Raw genomic sequence first — 20,810 nt, forward strand, 5'->3', positions numbered from 1 at the left:
AACCCGTTTTTGGACATGGACAACTTTATGTTGCCTTCTCACGTGTTCGCCGTTCATCTGACGTTAAAGTTAAAATTATAAATAATCCATGCCAAGGAAGACTCATTCAAGGACAAGACACCATCTTTACTGCTAATGTTGTATACAAAGAAATATTCCAATAAAACATTAATATATGACAAACACTCTATTTGTTATTTCTATGGGCATCATCCAAAGCTGCACACTATTCTATATCTAATTCATACATCTGACTCTTTCTCATGTCCCAACGCCAGGGGTTGGCGAGCGAAGCGAGCAGGGGGCGGAGCCCCCTAGTGTGTTATAAAGTGGAATGACACAGGGAATAAGTATTGAACAAGCTTACTGAAATGTATTTTATACTTAGTAGAAAAGCCTTTGTTGGTAATGACAGCTTCAAGACGCCTCCTGTATGGAGAAATGAGTCGACTGCATTGCTCAGGTGTAATTTGGACTCATTCTTCCACACAAACCGTCTTCAAATCTGGAAGGTTCCAGGGGCCTGTTCTATCAACTCTGATCTTCAGTTCTTTCCATAGATTTTCAATTGGATTCAAGTCGGGTGATTGACTGGGCCTTTCGAGCAGCTTCTTTATTTTCTTTCTCTGACACCAACTGAGAGTTTCCTTGGTTGTGTGTCTTGCTGAAATGTCCCCCCTCGTTTCATCTTCAACATCCTGGTAGATGGCAGCAGATTCTTATCAAGAACGCTACATTTCTCAATTCTCCATTTCATGATGTTCCCACCTGTAAACTTCACTGTTGCTGTGGTGTTTTTTGGGGTGATGTGCAGTGCCATTTCTCCTCCAAACATGGTGTGTGTAATGACATCCAAAGAGTTCAATTTTGCTCTCCTCTGACCAGACTCTACTCTCCCAGTATTTCATTGGCTTGTCCAAATGTTGTGCAGCAAACTTTCAACGAGCTTCAATGTGCTTTTTCTTCAGCTGTGGAGTCTTGTGCGGTGAGCGTTCATAGAGGCCATGGTGGTGGAGTGCATCACTTATTGTTTTCTTTGAAACAACTGAACCTGCTAATTCCTGGTCTTTCTGAAGATCTCGGAGTGTGGTCTTTGGCTCTTGGACAACTCTTCTGATTATTCTTTTGACTCAGAAATCTTGCAAGGAGCAGCTGGTCGTGGCTGGTTTATGGTGAAATGATGTTCTTTCTACTTGCGGATTAACGGTGCTCACTGGCACATTCAGAAGTTCAGAAATATGTCTGTCACCAACGCCATTAGTATGTTGGGCAACAATAAGGTTGCGAAGGTCTTGAGAAAGCTCTTTGCTTTTACCCATCATGGGATGCTTCTTGTGTGACCCCTTGGTAATGACAGGCCATCAGTTAGGACTAAACCAGCTGATATTCATTTGCACTGACGAGGGGCTATCAGGATTGAGAGATCTCAACTGGTTTCTTGCCTTTCCAGGCCTTTTTGCTCCTCCTTTACTTGATGTGTTCAGTACTTATTCCCAGTGTCATTCCACTTTATTACACATAACTTAATTTATGGGCTTACATGTTTTGATTTCTTTGTATGTGTGGATTACTTGGGTTGTTACTGACGTCTGGTGAATATTTCATGTCAATAGCCCCATTAGAAATATATTTACAGAGAAAATCGTTGATGTGTTAATACTTATTTTCCCCTGTGTATATAGTGCCTTGCCAGTTAAGTTTATTAGTTATTGAGAAAATGTATTGTCTTTTGGAATGACACTCAAAGGAACATTGTCAGGAAGACCAAATATGACCCTTGATGACTTGTAGATGGCAATTATACATTTAAAATTGGAGCAAGACTGTATGATCGAGTGAGAAGAAAGATGCCTTGGCTGAAAAAAACAAAAAAAACAAAATGAAACGTATTCTTAAAATATTGCTTTACAGAATACCATAGACATGAGGGTCAGTGTCTTGTACTCAGATAGAATAAGGTGAAACCTTTTTGCCAAAATGCCAAGCAGTATGAGTAACTAGAATATTCTTTTTCGTCTTTTCCCACTTTTAAGTGAGGTCGATGTGCTTGATCAGTCCTCTCCAAATAGTTTGGTCCTCCTCCTCCTCAGCCCTTTTCCTTCAGATCTTCTTTTACTTACCCACCCACCTACACTTTGGCCTCCCTCGCTTTCTCTTTCCCTGGTCTTCCAATCCCATCACTCTCTTTTGCTTTATTCAAGGTACTTTACATATTAAACTTCACACCCATACAATTAGATCATCCCTACCATAAAATAGAGTTACACTAAAGTCATGTTATGGGAAGCCCTTCAGTAGTAGAGTCTCCAGATGAATGGGTCAGAGGACAAAGTAAGACCCCGAAAAAACTGGTGTTCATTATTGTTCCCCAGTTAAACTTGCCTTAGCTAAATCAATTTTACGAAAAGGAATAGACAAATATTACTTCACTACTTATCTAGAAAGTTTACTTGTTTTTTATACCTGCAAGAGGTGGTTGAAGAAAGTATTCAAGGGTGTTTTAAAATAATCCTAAGGTCAAGAAAGGCAATTCAAAAACAAAAATGTAAATTTCACACACACACATTTACTCAAATGATGATCGTTTCTCCCCACTGCTTTCTCCTGTCTTCCCAAACTAAGTACTAATACTAAGTACTTATGCTGTTTAAGGTCTCTTGTATTCATCTTGCTATTCCTGCACAACATAATGTGGCCAATAGAGAGCTCCACTGAGCCCCAAACACCACAACTACACAACAAAGTCACAGGTTCATATACAAGGAGCTTTATTTAAGACAATACTTAGGTGTCAAATTTCCTGCTGTTCAGAAATTAGGGTTACCCTAATTAAATTAAATTACCCTAACCCTAACAAAGTGTTCAGCTCTTTTTCCTCCTTCCACACCTTCAACATAGTCTCTTCAACCTCCTCTTGACTCGGACTCCTGAGACAGGAAAGCCAGTGTCTTTTATCCTGGACCCAGGAGTACTTCCAGTGCCACAGCAGTGCATTGTGGGAGCACTTCCAGATCAGGTGGAAGCCTTTCAAAGAAGTGATAGTGCTCTCCTGCAGCTCCCCCTTGGTGGCACCCAAAAACCCCGACCGGGTGGTCCCACGGGACTACAATTCCCATCCTGCCCATTGGATATCCATATAGGGGTTCTACCAGTGTGCACTGGGGGTAGACCATGACTCCCGGAAGCAGTAACCATCTGCACTTCCAAATAGACCTCACCTCCAGGAAAGGAACAAGTACCCATCCTGGTTAGTACGCATAGCCATCTCCATCCTTCCATTCCGGCCTCCCTTCCTGGTTGGGATGCCAGGGCATCGAGCATGGCATTGACAATACATTGATTTATTTATCTATTGTGAAGGAAACCCGGGTGTCAGCAAGCCCAAGCCCAAACCCCAACACAAACACACAAGCACAGTCTCGGGTCCAATTTAAGGTTGATTTATTAACCAACTCCTCTCAAATATATAACAATAAGCACAAAAACACAGGTTATTTTCTCCTCACAATAATTTTCTCACCACCGCATTGCCCTCCTCCAGTCGAGTGTTGCCTCTCTACCTCACAGCTCCGACTCGCCTGGATAAGGGAGGGCGGTCCCTTTTATTACAGACCCGGGAGTACTCCTGGTGCCAAGGGGCGATCGCCCGATTGAACCACTTCACTTATATTATGTATAAATAATGCATAATTGCTTAATTGATTGATTGATAGATTGCATGCTGTCACAGGTCTTTAGCATAATAGAAGTCTTGTTAGATTATCGGAGTGGACTATCTGAAGTCAGTTGAATTTTTAAAATTGAAAACTTTGACAAATTTTACCGTTATTAGCCATGTTGAACACCTACAATAATATAATATCTATTGTTTTGTGTTAGGCTTTGATCTCCTGGAACAATTCAAGATTACCCAATCATCAGCCGTGAAAAGAGTGGATGGATCGGAGCCTGATAAGCTGGCCTATCGTATTAACCCAAACCTGCATTTGAAAAAATCTTTAGGGTAATTTATCAATTATTTTGATGAAAAATTATATTGTATTAGAATTAAGATTTCATTAATGTTTAGCACTGCACTTTGGATGGATCAACAAGAGGTAAACCCATTTGTCTCTCTTAAAATACTGCATAACCATTTTAAGGTCTTTGGGAATAATATATAATAAAATACATGCAATATATACATGCAATATTATATATTGCATGTATTTTGATAAGTGAATACCTTATACTGTAATCAAGCTGCCAATATGGTGAAAGTCACATGCTGGCCACATTAGATTTTATAAATATCACTAGGGGGCTCTGCCCCCGCTTGCTTCACTTGCCTACTCCTGGGGGCTGAGCCACTTGAAGGGAAACAGAGAAAGCGATTGTATGTAAAGAGTTGGTATATAGAAAAGTATGTGGGGCACAGGAGAAAGACGGTTTGTTCCTTAGTTATTATAGATAGAAAATCAGTTACTTGAGTATTTCACTACAATGGTCTATTTTAAATCCCAATGAATAATAACACGTAGTAAAAAAAAGTAGATGTAAAAAAAGTTAAATAAAAAGTAAATAAAAAATTAAATGATATTAACACCTCGTCAAAAACAATAGTATAAATAACTTTATCCTCTAACTTACATTCTATAAATGTTGCATTTTTGCATTTCTGTTCAAATATTGTTTGGGATATTTTTCTCTGTTCTTCTATCACAATCTAAAATTCGATGTTCTTGAATAGATAATTTGCTTTTCTGCCTTGCCATTATAACTGACTGCGTTGAAGGGCAAGTTTGCAGCACTGAGAGAGTCACGGAGTGGTGCAGAGAAAGGATGTGCGCAGGAGGAGTAATGATTGGGCGAGCTGTGTGGAGGGGCGTGGTCAAGGCTGAATAACACGGACATCATGGAAAACATTTTTAATATAATAGAGAAATAGCTCTAAGTACAAAGTTAAGAATAAGTTAAATAATTAAATGCATATTTGTTTTACCCCAGACGTTGAAAATGAAAACTGAATAAAATGAAATAGTACTAAATTAAACTAAGACTGATTTCTTTAATAATTTTATGGGTTTAAGGGTAGTCACACCCTTAAACAAGAACTGATGTAAGGTTTCATACAGTTGGTACATGTACAGTAGATATTAGAGTATCAAGTAGATAACTTTCGGTTATATGTGATTATGCAAAAATAATTATAATAAAGGTAATTATATTACCTTTCGTATTTATTTGTTTTTTTTGCTTGCTTAGTATTCACTAAAACACCATTTTAAACAGTTAGAAATACATTTATAGTTACTACTGCTGTTATCTCTTATACAACAGATTTAATGAAAGTTGGAGCCTATGGGTGGTATAATCCTTATTATTGCCCCCGTCTCTCTTTGAGCCCATTCTTGTGTTTACATTCTGATATTTCCACATTCTTCTTAAGAATCTCTAATTCCTTCTTAGTGTACAAAGACAAACACTAATCTGTTAGCTATAACACAAAAGTAATCCAATGCATTGGGCTGACAAACTGCTGCTACTCATTTTAGGAAAAACAGTTATACTAAATTAGATATCATACAGAACAATGAAATTCATAATTAAGTTTAATTTACTTTTAGTTTTATAAAGTGCATTTCTCAGCTCAGAGACCTGTCATTTTTAAATAGTACATTGTTATTTTGTGATTTATTTGATAAACAAAAAAAATACCTAAATACTGTAATAATCAAAACAACCAGGATGAGCACAATGTACCATTCAATATGCATAAAAATAAACATTACAGTACAAACGTGTATAAATACAGATTATTAATATCATTAGGCATATTACTAAATATCTTTTTTTCTATTCCCATACTCTTCATCAGTGATCTGCATCCCAATGGCCTCCCCACAGACTATTCCATCATTGCCACTTTTAAGATGCTGGAAGACACCCCCAAAAGTGCCTGGGATTTGTGGCAAATCAGCAGCCCTGATAACAGAGAACAAGTGGGAATTCGTTTTTCAGGGGAGACCAAATCCATGGACTTCTTTTATGGCACTCCGGAGAGCACACAGATGCTGAGGACTTTCAGTAATGTGGAGAAACTCTTTGATGGATCTTGGCATAAGCTGGCGCTTAGTGTGAAAGGAGATGTAATGAAGCTGCTCATTGACTGTAAAGAAGTTAGCACCATTCCCATTAATGACCAGCGACCTGTTATTAGAAATGGGTACACCTCTATTGTGAAACGAGCCATTGATGACTCATCAGTATCTGTAAGTATTCAGTAAATGATGGCCACACCGTATTTGATTCAACCACACAGCCGGGCAGCTACTACTTGGTACTTTCAGATGTCTATAGATCTTCTGCATTCTGCCGTGTAAAACAGAATTCCTTAGTTAATCTGATGAATTCAATCAAATTATGTCCATCATTATAAACAAGAAAGATATCTTTATCACATAGTGCTTTACATATCTATTATTTATATAGTGCCTTACAATCATTTTATCTGCCGTGTTCATAGACAGTTAATAGAAACTTGTGCACCTTCAATAAAATGCAGGAATGTTATACAATAGCAACATAAGAATTTATTTATAAGAAAGCATGAAATATGTTTTTTTTTTATTTTTTTATTACCTGAGAGGCAGTTTATAAACCTTTAAATGGCAAGGATTCTACACCTGCCCCAAGTATGGGCAATAACAAGCTGTAGTATTAGGCACTCTTTGCGACTAGCTCAGGCCAGCCATTGCTGCGGCTGCTGCTGCTTTGGGCCTGCTTCTTCGTTTATGTGAATGATTTGGATAAAAAAGTAAAGAAGCAAGTCAGTAAATGTAGCATTTAGTAAATACCATACAGTAAGCAAAATCATGACAGAGCAGCATGGGCAAAATTAAAATTTGCAGATACATTTTAATGTAATAAAAAATGCCTTCTGCACACAGTGTAAAAAATATTAAATATGCATACACACTTTGGGTCTTGATCTACAATACAAAGTGCACTCCATAAGGTGTGGGACAAACACTAATTTTTCCTTGATTTCCTCCTCCGCTCCACAGTTTAAAATTACTAATCAAACCATTCAGACATTGTGATTAAAGTGCACATTGCAGACTTGAATTTAAGGGTATTTACATACATTTTGGTCACACAATGCCTTTTCTACACAGTCCCCCTATTTCAGGACCCCATAATGTTTGGGACACAGCAATGGCAGGTCTATTGAAGCCATCATATTTAGGACTTTGTTACATATCCCTTGCATGCAGAGTGAAGAAATTATGCTTAAGACATACATTACATTCACAAGGCTACTGGAATATTACCTGCAGTTTTAGTTTCATTATTGTAAGAAGGGCATAACGATATTAGAGTGGGTTCAGAAAAGGGCTATTAGATTAATTCCAGGACTGCAGGGCATGAGTTATGATCAAAGCTTGAAGGAGTTAAATGTTAACATTTGAAGATCAACCAGCAGAATAAGTGAAATATTAATAAATAGGAAGAAAGTTACTGAGGTTGTAGGTAACTGTTACTTTAAAAAAAGTTTCAGCTAGGGCACAGGTTCACAGGTGGAAGGAGGAATATACGTATCTATCTATCTATCTATCTATCTATCTATCTATCTATCTATCTATCTATCTATCTATCTATCTATCTATCTATCTATCTATCTATCTATCTATCTATCTATCTATCTATCTATCTATCTATCTATCTATCTATCTATCTATCTATCTATCTATCTATCTATCTATCTATCTAACATAGTGCCTTCCAGATCTTTCCATCTATCTACTACCTGCCTCTGTATTTATCTGTATTTCAGTCTGCAAGCCTGTTTGTCATTTGGACTGTGTTTAATTATATCTGTCCATTTCGCAAAACTACTAATGTTACATTTTAAAAGAAAATAAGAATTCGAGGGACGTTCAAAAAGTTTCCACACATTTTTTTAACTCTATTTATGAAGAATTTCAAAAACAAATGACATCACTTTTCTACATAGTCACCTTCCTTTGCAATGCAATTTTCCCAGCCATCAGCGAAAAAATTCTGTTTTCACAAATCAGTTCCAGGGTTCCTCTTTCACTCCTCGTGGTCATGGCTGTAGCTGGACATCCGGAGCGATCTGTATCCGTCACACTAGTACGAGAAGTGTCTAACTGCAGCATGCAATACCTATGACATAGGTTAGGTAACGCCAACAATGTCAGTCAAGAAACGCCCTTTAAATCAGATAACCCTCCCACAACCCTAATCTTAACCATAGTGCAATGGGGCCTTAATATTAATTATAGTCTAATGCGATGGGTGTTTTGTGACTGACATTGAAGGTGTTTCTTGATGTTGGTGCATTACATGACTGACCTCATAGGTTACTGCAGTCTGCAATTACACTCTGATGCTAGTATGGCCATTTTCGAACATTTCAATCCACTCATGGACGACTCTACTAGAGAGAACTTTATCCCCATACTGAGCACACATGCAGAGATTAATTTGTGCTCCCGGCACACCTTCTGCCCACAAAAAGCATGTGACAGGATGCTGTTCCTCTTTGGTACAATTTATAAGTTTCGCAGCCATCTTCACCAAAGGGTGACAACTGTTATACTAAACTGCAAGGGCAGCCGGCTTGCCAGACAGAACTAGTCACATGACACGACCAATGACTACTCCTCCCACCTTCACCATTTGCAACGAAAATATAACAGAGTGGAAACGTTTTGAATGCCCCTCACATATTGGAAAACAGATGTGATGCAAGGTTTACCCAGAATCAATGAAATAAGTATTACATAATATGGACAAAATATTGTGTGATTTGTACCAATATTAACATACACAGTATTTGGGGTTTAAACAGATTGAATACACTGATTTAGACTTTAAGTAAAGCATCAACTAGACTGTAACACCTGAACAAATAGTCATTGGACATTACCGTACTGTACTTACCAAATGAAAGGTGTTTCATAAAGGTTTTATGTTTTTTCTTACTAATCAAAGGGAGTTAAAGTCATGAATAAATTGTGGTTTTTTTGAAAAATATGTTTTTATTTTTTATTATGCATATATGTTTGTTTAACAAATTGTAGTACTTAATACTGTAGTATAGAGTTGCATAAGGGTGTAGGTCTAAAACCCTTGTCCCTATTTTAGTTGATACATGATAGCATTTGGACAGACTAGATGTTTTTGCTGTGGATAAGGTGTTGTTTTATGAGAGACATTTTTCTGTTCCATATTCATAATTTAGATTACAAACACGTTCCTAGTGATGACAGGCTTCATTAATTACATCTCTGACCAATGCAGTTTTTAAACTAAAATTTTTGCTATCATTTATGATTGTGTTACTTATGTAATCATCCTATAGTGCCACAGAGTAAAGATTTTATTTATGTATTTGCATTTGTTCTACATCAGTCCTCTATTTAGCAAGAACTTTCTTTAAATTATTGTGCAGAAGCACTGGTCAAATAAGTATTTGCTTTTTTGTTTGTAATAATTTATAAACTGTTATATGCTGGATGATTTGATGTAGGTGGATCTGCAGCAAATGGAACTTTATTGTGATCCAGATAGAGCCAGTGCTGAGGGATGCTGTGAGCTTTCAGATGTTGTAAGTAAGGAATGTTGTGAATTGTGTTTATTGCTTGATATTTTAATCAACAACCTACAGTATGTCAAATAAATTCCACAACTTATTTTATTTTGCCCTTTCAGTGTGGTGGAAGAGCACAGCTTGGTGGTGGGAATTCATATATGTGTCATTGCTCTCATGGCCAGCCAGGTGTACAAGGGAGCCCAGGACCCAAGGTATTGTAATAATATAAATCATATGCATGTAATATAATGATGATGATTATAACTTCATCTTTAGCCACTAAAGTGTTTTGCATCCATAGGGTCACAAGGGTTTTAAAGGCAAACAGGGAGAGCCAGGAAGAGTAGGCAACCTTGTAAGTATCTGTCTACCCATATTACTTGACTTGTTTTATAATGCAGATAAATTTGATAAGAGAACTTAAGAAATCTGAAAACTGAGAGGAGACCATTCAGTCCATTAGGCTCATTTGTTTATCTCATCCAGATCCTTCTTAAAGCTTGTCAAGGTTTCTGCTTCAGCTCCATGACTTGGTAGTTTGTAGAAGACATTATGGGCATCACATCATTATTATGTGGAAGAAGGATAAATGCTCTTTATTGCTGTTGTGTTGAAGAGTGTTACACTCAACTTAAAACTCTGTATCATTTGGTTGATGCAATATATTTCTTTTGACAATTTAACATTAGTTAAGTATTACAGTTTCCACTGATATGACATTAGCATTAAAATATTGAAAGAGTAGAAAGAAAAATATTGTATTTTGTAAAGGTAGATAGGAGAATAAAAATAGTATCAGTTTTCTATTTTTAATGATTGAGAGTTCATTTTGATTAAATATGATTTTTTTAGGCAATTTCCTTTCAATGTACTCATTCGGGATGTTTATATTTGCTGTATCAGTAGATGTATCACATAGCTGTAGCAAACAAAACAGTGGACCACCCCACTCATCCCTATTGTTAACATTCCAAGGTGCTTTACTAGTGCTGTCATATAGTACACATGGTTACGTGTACTTTGTAGAACTGGAGCACAGACTCGCATGCATGGATCACTGAATGAGCCTATCTGACCCAAAGGTTGTAAGGTTGGGGGCCCTCAGGTTAATTAAAGCAACTGAGTCTTGAAAGCTAGTGGTGATGATTTTGGGCCCCCCTTCTGTTCTTGTGCTTTCTACATAAGCTAGACTTGGTGATCGATATTGAACTATATTGAATGGTTGAGTAAGGATGTGTTGTTATTGCTTATAGTGCCACAGAATCGCTCAGGTATACCCCATTGCCAGTGGTTTAGTTTTAGACTGCAGCTTGTGACCATCGTTCATTTGGTTTTAGCAAGGAGCAGACTAGTGACTGATTTTTATGATCACTTGGTTGCCAAAAAAAAATAATTGTGATGTAATTTTTTGGGGTGTATTATTGCAGGATTTTACTGTATTTGTTTTTGATTACTGTTTATGCATGTAAATGCTATATACAGTATGTAGTATGTGCAATCTGTTCAGCTAATATAATAAAGTTATTAAATTGTGTTTGATGTATTATACTGTGAATACAAATAGAAATTGGCATTTGGTTGAATAGTGCACTTTTATTTGACATTTCTGTTGGCTGTTTCTACTTGGTAATAGAAAATGAAGGAGGTTGGGTGGCGAGGACATGGAAGGACTTTTCAGGACCACCATATGATCCTGAAAGTTAAGTGAATTTCAGGATCCTTAAAAGTCTATTGGCATAAAGGCAATTGCCTTCACCGCTAGGCCACACAACCTGTACAGACTTAGTGAAAAAGTCTTGATACATTAAAAAGGATGAGAAAGACAGATAGAAAGAAGAGCCTGCACAAAGGAATTGTTGATATTGGTGGTGGTGAGGGTGTGCAGTCCTCAGTCACACCACTTCACTTACTGTCGGGAGTCCATGTGAGATGCCAAGTGCAGGACAATGAGGGATGGCAGGAAGTTGCAGCACATTGGATCAATCCTTTGTGGGATGGGGGAGTGGAACATGGTTGAGTCAATCTTACTCAGTACCTCACCTCTAACCTTGACACCATGAATGGCCCTACCATAAGTACACAAGCTCCCAACGGCATTGCTTAGGGGATCATTGATCACAAAAACTACTTAGCCATATGAAGGTGCTGAGTCAGTGGAGGGGAAACAACTACTATTGATGCATACAGTCAGGGCTATTTTCTAATAATTTAATATTTTTTTTTCTGATCAGGGTGTACGTGGAAGTACTGGGGACTATGGCTTATTTGGTGAAACGGGTCCTAAAGTAAGCAACATTTTAACAAAGACATTGAGAAGCTGGTGACGTATCAGATTTACACTTTATTGCACCTTTACTTAGATTGATATTTCCTGGACGTGTTTTGTTTTCTAGGGAATACGGGGCATTAAAGGAGAAAAAGGAGTGAGAGGAATTCATGGTCAAAGGGTAATGTATTTTACATTTGAGACATTAAAGTTGGATAATTTTGCAAAGTTTAGATTTTCAATACTGATCTTTAACTTTTCAGGGCGACCGTGGTCCCAAAGGATTAAAAGGACTGCCTGGTGCTCTTGGTTTTAAAGTAAGCTCATGTTTATTTCCTTAATTAAAACTGGAGCATGCATTTATTTTGTCTTCCCATTCAATAACTTATTGAAGTCACTCATATAATGTAATTAAAAAACACATCCATCCCTGAAAATGTAGTGTAAAATACTTAAAATCAACTGAAAACTGAGAGCTAAAAATATTTTGGTAATATTTATAATTAATTCTTCAACTGTTTCAATTCGTATTTAACTATTTAGCAAAGTTAAATAGTAGCAAAAGATGAAATAAGTGATTAAACATTTCAAAACTCTTTATAATGTCTCACATTTTTTGCTTCTTGCTTAGTATGGATGTTCATTTTCCAGCTTATTTGCCTGGTAAATTATTTAAAGTATAATAAAATGCAAAATGATGAACACTGTATTTTAGATGTATACTATCTTTATATACAATACGCTACCGTGGCTGTCCGTTTGTCTGTTCAGGATATTAAATCACCTGTAGCTCGCAAACCGTTTGACCTATTGAGTTGAAATTTGGTACACATATACTACGTGACGTCTACTATCCGCTTTTAGGGTGACGATTGACCTCCAAGGTTATTCCTCTTTTTATTTTTATTTTATTGTAGAATCAACTCTCGGCAGCGGCCAGCAGGGCGGTAGTAAGGCGCATGCGTACAGGCACCATTCTCATCCCTACCTCTTCATATCTTAAATCAATCTTGAGACAGATTGAAGACTTAAGTGCCAAATTAAAGAAAACGTCTTAAGTTATTGCAACACAAAAACTGACAATCAGTTTTAATGCGAAAAGATGCTGACGAAAGAAGAGAAGAAGCAGGCCGCTAGGGTGGAGAAAAGAAAAGCTGCTCAGAAAGCAGCAAGCGCATCAACCTCTGAGCAAACGAATGATAAACATACAGAGAAAGAGGAGGAAAACTATGAATGCTCAAGTCAAGTATATTCACTGCATGTTATTGTGCAGTGTGCTGTTACTGGTACCAATATAATCATGCACATATAATATTTTTATATTACTGAAAACAAAATTTCTGTGGATTTAAAGAGCTAATGTTGTAAATGAATTGTTAATAATTACATTAGATCTATTTGTCATACTGAATTATTGAGTGGTCAGATGGCATTGTGGTTTGTCATTCCATTTCACAGCTCTTGAGTTTGAATCCAGTTCTAGTCGCTGCCTATGTGAAGTCTGCACATTCTCCCCACGTCTCTGTGGGGTTTTTCCAAATGTTCTGTATTTTTCTTAATCCAGTATCCCAAAGGTACGCGTTAGATAGATTGGCCCCTCAAACCTTGCCCTGTATGAGTGAATGAATGAGTGTGGATGTCTGGTACATAAATTCATTTTAGATATTTTAAAATGAAATTAAAGAGTATGTCAAGAGGAAGCATTGAATTGCCTGATAGGAGCAAGCAGTCCAGACCCCCAGGGGTGCTTCTTAGAATACCATGGAGGACTGAGCATGTGGCTATAAATGTTCCAAGAGATAGTGCCTTCTGGAGGGGATTTTTTCCAATTTTGCCATCATCCGCTTTTCCACAACAGCTTCTAGTGTGTCCAGGGTCCGCCCTGTGAAGAAGCATTCTTTCCCGTTATGTTTGCTCAGGTTTTGTGCTTCTTTTGAGCTCAAGTTGCTTTCCCAGGAGACCACAGCATAGAAAAACACACTGGCAACTGTGGACTGATAGAACATTTCCAGCAGCCTGCTGCACACATCAAAAGAACCGAGTATCCATCCTTCTTGCCCAGTGCCACTGTGTCGTCATTATGGATATCTGGATATTAATTTATTATTATATTAGCATGATGACATGCAAATTTGACTTTCTTTTCCATTTCAGGATTGATGCCTAAAAGTCTGGAACATAAATTTCAGTTATCACAATCCCTAATTTAGCAGTTTTTTTTTGCCCTTCACATTACCTTCATGGAATTAGAATGATTTGTATAAAGTAGCAGAGTACATGATATAAATCATTATTTTTTTTCTGTTGTAGGGGGTACAAGGACATCCAGGAGATCGGGGAGACACTGGACTTCAAGGGACAGTAGTGAGTAACAGCAACACTTACTGTTACAGAACCTTCTGTAGTCCTTTTATTTTGCGTTAAATCATTAATTTATGTAATGATCACTAGAACTACTATTACTTTCAAAGGCTGTGTCTGCCAGTCTGAACACTACCTGTGCTTCCAAATGCATTCACTATCTTAGAAGAAAAAAAAAAAAAAGAAGAGTTCATGTAATTGTTAGCACTACTAAACATGTAATTAGAAACATCAACTTTTATGTAGATGTGAAATATTTTTTTAGTTAACGTCTGTCAATTGCAATATTTTGGACATGTCAAGACAAGATGTTATATTAGTAAGAGATATCATAGCACCAAGCTTGGAAGCATACAAAGGGACTGAGTTGGGGGAATACCATAACAGAATATGTATATAATAAAATTGTACAACAGCAGAACAGTGTTGATGAGACTAAGGACTGCAGAACAAATAAAGAAAAAAGCAACTAGCTATGCATTATCTAACCAAAAGCCCAGTGTTAAACTGTTGTGAGATGCATCTGGCAAAAGTGATGCTTTCATGTGAATATCATGGCTGTTGACTTTTGAATGCAGCTCTAAATGTGTATTATGTTTCCTTTAAGGGAGATCGAGGAGAACAGGGCTATTCAGGAATACCAGGATATCAAGGAATTAAGGTATATTTGATTTTTAATGCCATGGTCAGAAATCAATAAGTCATACTATTGCTTTTCAGACAAAATCTGTCATTGTATATTGGTGTTGGGGTGCTAACTTTTGAAACAGAAAGACATGCTGTCATTGTTTCCATATACATCTAGTATAGATTGAATACATAGAACTCTATTTGTCCTTTTCGGCTTTTTACCGAAGCTCTTTAAATACAGAGCTTCTGCATGATAACAAAAGAATTAATTTGAACTGCTCATTATTACACAACAGTGCAGCTTGAAGTGCTTTACAAAGAGCAAAATAAAAATTACAATTGCGAAAGCTAATAAAATCTTAACTATCGAAGAATCCTTGATGGAAGTGAACAACAATGAAATTACAGTTGAATTTAGGTGGTTAGAAAGATTGAGAAAGTGCTTCCTTTGGCAATATCACAAGACCAACCTGGATTTATTAAAGCCAGACACTTAGCTTCCAATCTTTGATGCCTGTTTAATGTGATATATTCACCCACAAAGTCTAACACCCCAGAGATATTATTATCGTTGGATGCAGAAAAAGAATTTGATCTGTAGTTGAATGGAGCTACCTTTTCGCTACATTTATTTTACAGTAACAATTGTAACCTATTGTACTAATTCATTTTATAATTTTAAACACTTTATTCATGTCCCTTCTTGATCTCAGTTTTTTTAAATTGAAAAAGTTCATCTCCTTCAACCACTCCTCATAGGTCATATGCCTCTTAGTCCCGAAATAAGCCTAGTCATTCTCCTCTGGACTTTCTCTAGTGCTGCTTTGTCTGTTTTGTAATATGGAGACCAAAACTACACACATTACTCCAGATGAGGCCTTGATAGTGCATTATATAACTTAAGCATAACCCCCTTAGACTCATACTTAACCCATCGAGGTACTATATATTTAGCTTTCTTCATTGCTTCTATACATGGTCTGGATTTAGAAAGTGATGAGTTCACTGTGACTCCCAGGTGCTGCTCATAAGGTGTACATTCACATTTTTGAACTCTTATGTATTTAAATCCTTCCTGCATGTAATACTTAACATTTACTTATATTAAATTTCACCTGACACAAATATTCCCAAGCCTTTATGCTATTCTGATCCCTGTGAAGGAATTTAGCTGATTCTACATTATCTGCCTTTCCTCCAAATGTGGTATCATCTGCAAATTTAACCAGCTTATCGATTATATTTCTGTCCAGAATGTTAATGTATATAAAAAGGAGCAGCGTCTCCAACACTGATCCCTAAGGGACACCCCTATAAAACCACCCAAGTGTGAAAAATTTCCTCTCACTATTACTACCCTTTTTTCCTGTATTTGAAACAATTTTATATGCATCTACACACAGCACCATGATGTCCCATGTCTTTTAGCCCGTTAGCCATTTTTCATGCTAAACTTATAAATATAACAGATGCAATGGGTGCCATTTTTAATTCAAGTGTGAGACAATATAAAAATTACTGTAGCAGGGATATAGGATAGTGCCCATTTCAGTCTTGTCAAAGCCTTTCTTGTTAATGTTGATAACCAAAATAAGAAGCGTTGCATAAATCCTCACATGCACTCAGAAATTTGGTGTGTGTGATTTGTTCAATATGTCCATTTATTATTAACATTGAATCATCTCATAATATACAGATTTTTTTTTAATTATATACATATAAAAATTATTTCCTAAATGCATTCAATTATTAAACATTTTCATGTTTTCTTTGGGTCAATTACATGTTTTCATGGGGAAATAAATCATATAGCAAGATACTATCATAATTAATTCACTTTATATATGCAAATCAGTGAATACTAGGGTGTCATATAGCATGAACCCCATGTATAAAGTGTTAAATGTATCATACACTTGTAGCAGTCTGGAGCTGCTCAGATTCACACTGTCATAGAGACGGTGATTTGTTTGGTGGGGACCCCAGGAATGCGCCCAGCCTTGGCCTGACCTGCACCACTCACTCACAAAGACATGAAGTTAACAGTATATAAAATAATAATGCTGTATATTAAATGAAACAAAAACAAACTATAAATGAACAGATAACCCCCCACCCCCTACGGTGATAAAATGATAACAAATAACACAATGAAACACCTAACAATAAACACTAAGAACAAAGTCCATAATCAGTACAAAAGCAGTGGGAACAGATGTTGTGGAATGAAGAAACAAAATGGCGATCCTGTGAACAGCTTGCTGAAAGAATTGTATAAACAGTTCTAAGAGTATTCCTGATATGGCAAGGACTGGTGAGAATTTGGGAGTGCTCCCTCCGATGATGACAGTGGTAAATCTGACACACTAATTACATGACAGGCAGGCACAAGACAGACCATACATTGACTGATGTACAGGTGGTGATTTGGGAAAGCAGGGAAATGGAGTCCTATAATTTGTAGCGCTGCTACACACTATGTAACAGTCCTGACTGACACCATGAGCTTAAATGAGATCACTGATTAGCTGATTTTGAATGTGGTTTTTATACTGCACAATATGTGTTTGTGTGTGTGTGTGTGTGCATGTGTATACTATAATGGACTACTATTCAGTTCAATAGGAGACATTATGCCTTACTTTTTAAGATTAGCTATGGTACAATTACATTTAGGCCAAGGTAAGTTAACATTGATGGATAATTGGAGGACTGAATTTTTATTTATTTTCTTTCAGTAGCATATTATCTTAATAAAAAACAATTTCTGATTGCATATATACTGTGATGAAGTTGATTTATCAGAACAGTTCTGTTCTATATAATAATTACAGGTTTAAACAGCTTGTGTGTTAATATAAAAGAGACCGAGTTTGGAATATGACTTTGGCTGAATTTATGAAAGATATAGTTTCAAAGGGATAACACGGTGGTTTGTAAAATTTATTAGATCCAAAAGTTAGTCCACATGACTACAAGTGTAGAAGAAGTGATTAATGCGGGTGAAGTAATTACATTAAATGTAAATGAACATGGAGTGGTTTTTACTGTTTATAAATGGTTGATTAATCAGTTGATTCAGTTTCCTGTTGAGCTCTTAACTTTTACAGATATAGTAATTATTTAAACTTGTTGGCTTTACTATAATATGTTTGCATTTCCGATGGGCTCTTCAATTGACTTTAATTTACTTGTATTTTATCAAGTTTTTTTTTTTTTTAAGTAATACTAGCTGACCCCCACAGTTCCACCCATGTAGTAGTGAAACAGGATAAACTTCAAAAATAAATAAACTTAAAAAAAAAATGTAATTCTGGCCAAGCTGAAGGTAGGTACACTCCAACGTCAAACGCTGGCACTGTATCTGATCGTGTTCAGCTGTGATGGGTGAGTGACCTCCATGTGGGGAGAAGAGCACGTGGCTGTGATACCTCTGGCAATCAGCAGGTACCCTCTAAAACACATAGCTGTGATCTCTCTCTCAAAAACATCAAATGTTACTCCTTAACAATCTGTAGATGATAATGTCTGTTGAGCAAACAGGTATCGCTAGCTAAGCGGAAGCAAGGTACACTCCAACACGTGGTGAGAGGTAGAGTGACTTGGAGGCTGGTGCGTAAGTGAGGAGGGCCCCGCCCCTCTCCCTACTCCTGAGGTCCCCCCTCCCCTTGGCCCGAAGCCTGTCTCTAGGATTCGTGTGAATAAATCGCTCCAGCAAGCGAACTATGATACTTAGCGCGATGAGAGAAGTCACAAAATCAACCAGAATGTTGAAACAAATTATAGAAAAAATCCAATCTAAATCCTAAATTGTGAAAAGCAGAGAGACATACAGACAGACAGATGTTGGATTTTATATATATATCGCAGAAGTTAAGTTCGAGACCCACCCACGATAGGTGAAAATCCGTGATATAGAAAGACCACATTTTTTTTTTATAGCTTAAGCCTTAAAATACCCCCCCCCACCCCACACGCATTAAACACATGTAAACTTATTAAAACACACTTTGTAAACACATATGATATGTAGATGTCGGGCTAAGGATAGGATTAACATTTCTCTATTATAAAACATTTAACATCACGCAAGACAAGGCAGTGAGACAGAAGGACAGCTGCTGTACAGGCTTTTAAATGATTGACACGCAGAGCGACAAGCAGAACAAGCATCTTGGCAGAAGCAGCACAAAGCCAGCACAACGTGAAGGGGGGGAGTTTGAGCGAAGCGATCGAGACCGGATCATCTCAGACAGACACTTGGATGACACGCCCTACTTACAAACAATATAAAACAAGTTCATTGACATCTAACCTAGCAGTTGTTGGAATGCTTTTGGCGAGAAGCAGAACACGCAGCTTGCCAGTAGCAGCTGCAGAAACCCAGCAAATGATCCAAGCACTTCTCCTTAGCGTGCATTCAGCCCTCACCCCCAGCCTTCTCCTCCTCCTCCTCCTTCAGAATGTGCAGAGCGACAAGCAGAACAGACATCTTGGTAGAAGCAGCCTGTAGCTGATCTGTCCACTTCTGCTTAGCGTGCGTTCAGCTCCCCCCTTCACAAAGCGAGCGGCAGAGACAAGAAGTGGCAAAAGGACATCTGCTGTACAGGCTTTTAAGTGATTGACGCAAAGCGCGACAAGCACAACACACAGCTGACCAGCAGCAGCAGCAAGACACCAGCTGAACTGATCGCATCTCTTTAGCGTGCGTTCAGACCCCCCCCCCCTTCACAACACGAGCAGCGTTATAAGTGCCATTTGAAAGAGATTTAGCCACGCCCGGGCAGGAAATAAAGAACAAATATTGTTTTTACAAAATTTTTAAAGTAAAAATGAAAATAATGCATATGTAACAATTCCCATGAAAATAACCTCTTTAAATTGTTTACCCAGTAAACTAAACCCGGGGGTGGGCGAGCGAAGCGAGCAGGGGGCTCTGCCCCCTAGTAATAATAATAGTATTAATAAATCCACGATGTAGCGGGGGATCACTGTATGTATTAGAAAGTCTTTTTTTTGTTTTATTTTTTTCAATTCTAATTATATTTGCTATGATTTTTGTTCTCATTTTATTCTGCATTCAATCTTTTTAAGGGTGAAGAAGGCTTTTCTGGAGCTGAAGGGACATCAGGACCAAAAGGCCGGCAGGTACAAATTTCTCCATTTTTCTCCAATACAATTGCTTAAAAGTATCTAGCATATTTATTGCTTTCATTATTTCTTTAAGGGCATTGTGGGAGATTCTGGTGACCGTGGAACTCCAGGACAAAAAGGAAAACCAGTAAGTGTTGCCATTATGAAACTATCCAACAAAGCTTATGTCAGGAGAACCACTGTTACAGTTGGAACAAGAAACTGTCAACTGAGCGTTCAATGGAATATTACATGGTCTTAATAAATTATCTTAAATTGGTTTCAGCCTCAGTGCTAGCTTAGACTATATATAAACTATATACAGGTATAAAACAGACTAGCAACTCTTCTACATAATACAGAAGGATTTTTTTCTATTCTCATATTAATTTGATGTAGCAGTCAGAGTGGGCCACAAAAGATTATTTTTATGTTTTTACATTGATTGTTCATAGATCTCAACAAAGATCTATAGCTTTTTTGTCCTTCATCTTTAGTCTTTGAGATTCTAATTTAGGAATGTGAATACTCTCTTTAAACCAGAGAGAGTTCTATGTACTGTAATCAATTTTGTTTAAATGGTAGCCACTGTATCTAAGGTCTCTTTCAGAGACATCATAATTATATGTTAGATAATTATGGAAAGCAATTTAGGTTAAGTTCATATTTATCAAAATATCTACTTATTTTGATGCAGAGTTACAATCTAAATGTCACACTGTCCTTTTGATTGTAATGGTAAGAACAAGAACAAGTCAGATATAATTAAGTTGTGATCACAGATAATTTAGTGGAGTAATACTAAAATTTTGTATCTCA

At 37.1% G+C, this 20,810-nt stretch overlaps 1 protein-coding gene across 1 annotated transcript in view; it reads left to right on the forward strand.

The window, feature by feature from the left end:
* zmp:0000000760 (collagen alpha-1(IX) chain) overlaps positions 1-20,810 on the forward strand; it is a 55,074-nt gene that overhangs the window by 4,646 nt on the left and 29,618 nt on the right. Inside the window, exons 2-13 of the mRNA XM_051919258.1 lie at positions 3,880-4,003; positions 5,858-6,251; positions 9,539-9,616; positions 9,721-9,813; positions 9,903-9,956; positions 11,833-11,886; positions 11,995-12,048; positions 12,131-12,184; positions 14,178-14,231; positions 14,836-14,889; positions 19,953-20,006; positions 20,086-20,139. Of these exons, the coding sequence (XP_051775218.1) occupies positions 3,880-4,003; positions 5,858-6,251; positions 9,539-9,616; positions 9,721-9,813; positions 9,903-9,956; positions 11,833-11,886; positions 11,995-12,048; positions 12,131-12,184; positions 14,178-14,231; positions 14,836-14,889; positions 19,953-20,006; positions 20,086-20,139 (1,121 nt within the window). The remainder of the gene's footprint in view (positions 1-3,879; positions 4,004-5,857; positions 6,252-9,538; positions 9,617-9,720; positions 9,814-9,902; positions 9,957-11,832; positions 11,887-11,994; positions 12,049-12,130; positions 12,185-14,177; positions 14,232-14,835; positions 14,890-19,952; positions 20,007-20,085; positions 20,140-20,810) is intronic.

The sequence above is a fragment of the Erpetoichthys calabaricus genome, chromosome 15, assembly GCF_900747795.2.
Source record: "Erpetoichthys calabaricus chromosome 15, fErpCal1.3, whole genome shotgun sequence".
In the NCBI taxonomy this organism is placed as follows: domain Eukaryota; kingdom Metazoa; phylum Chordata; class Cladistia; order Polypteriformes; family Polypteridae; genus Erpetoichthys; species Erpetoichthys calabaricus.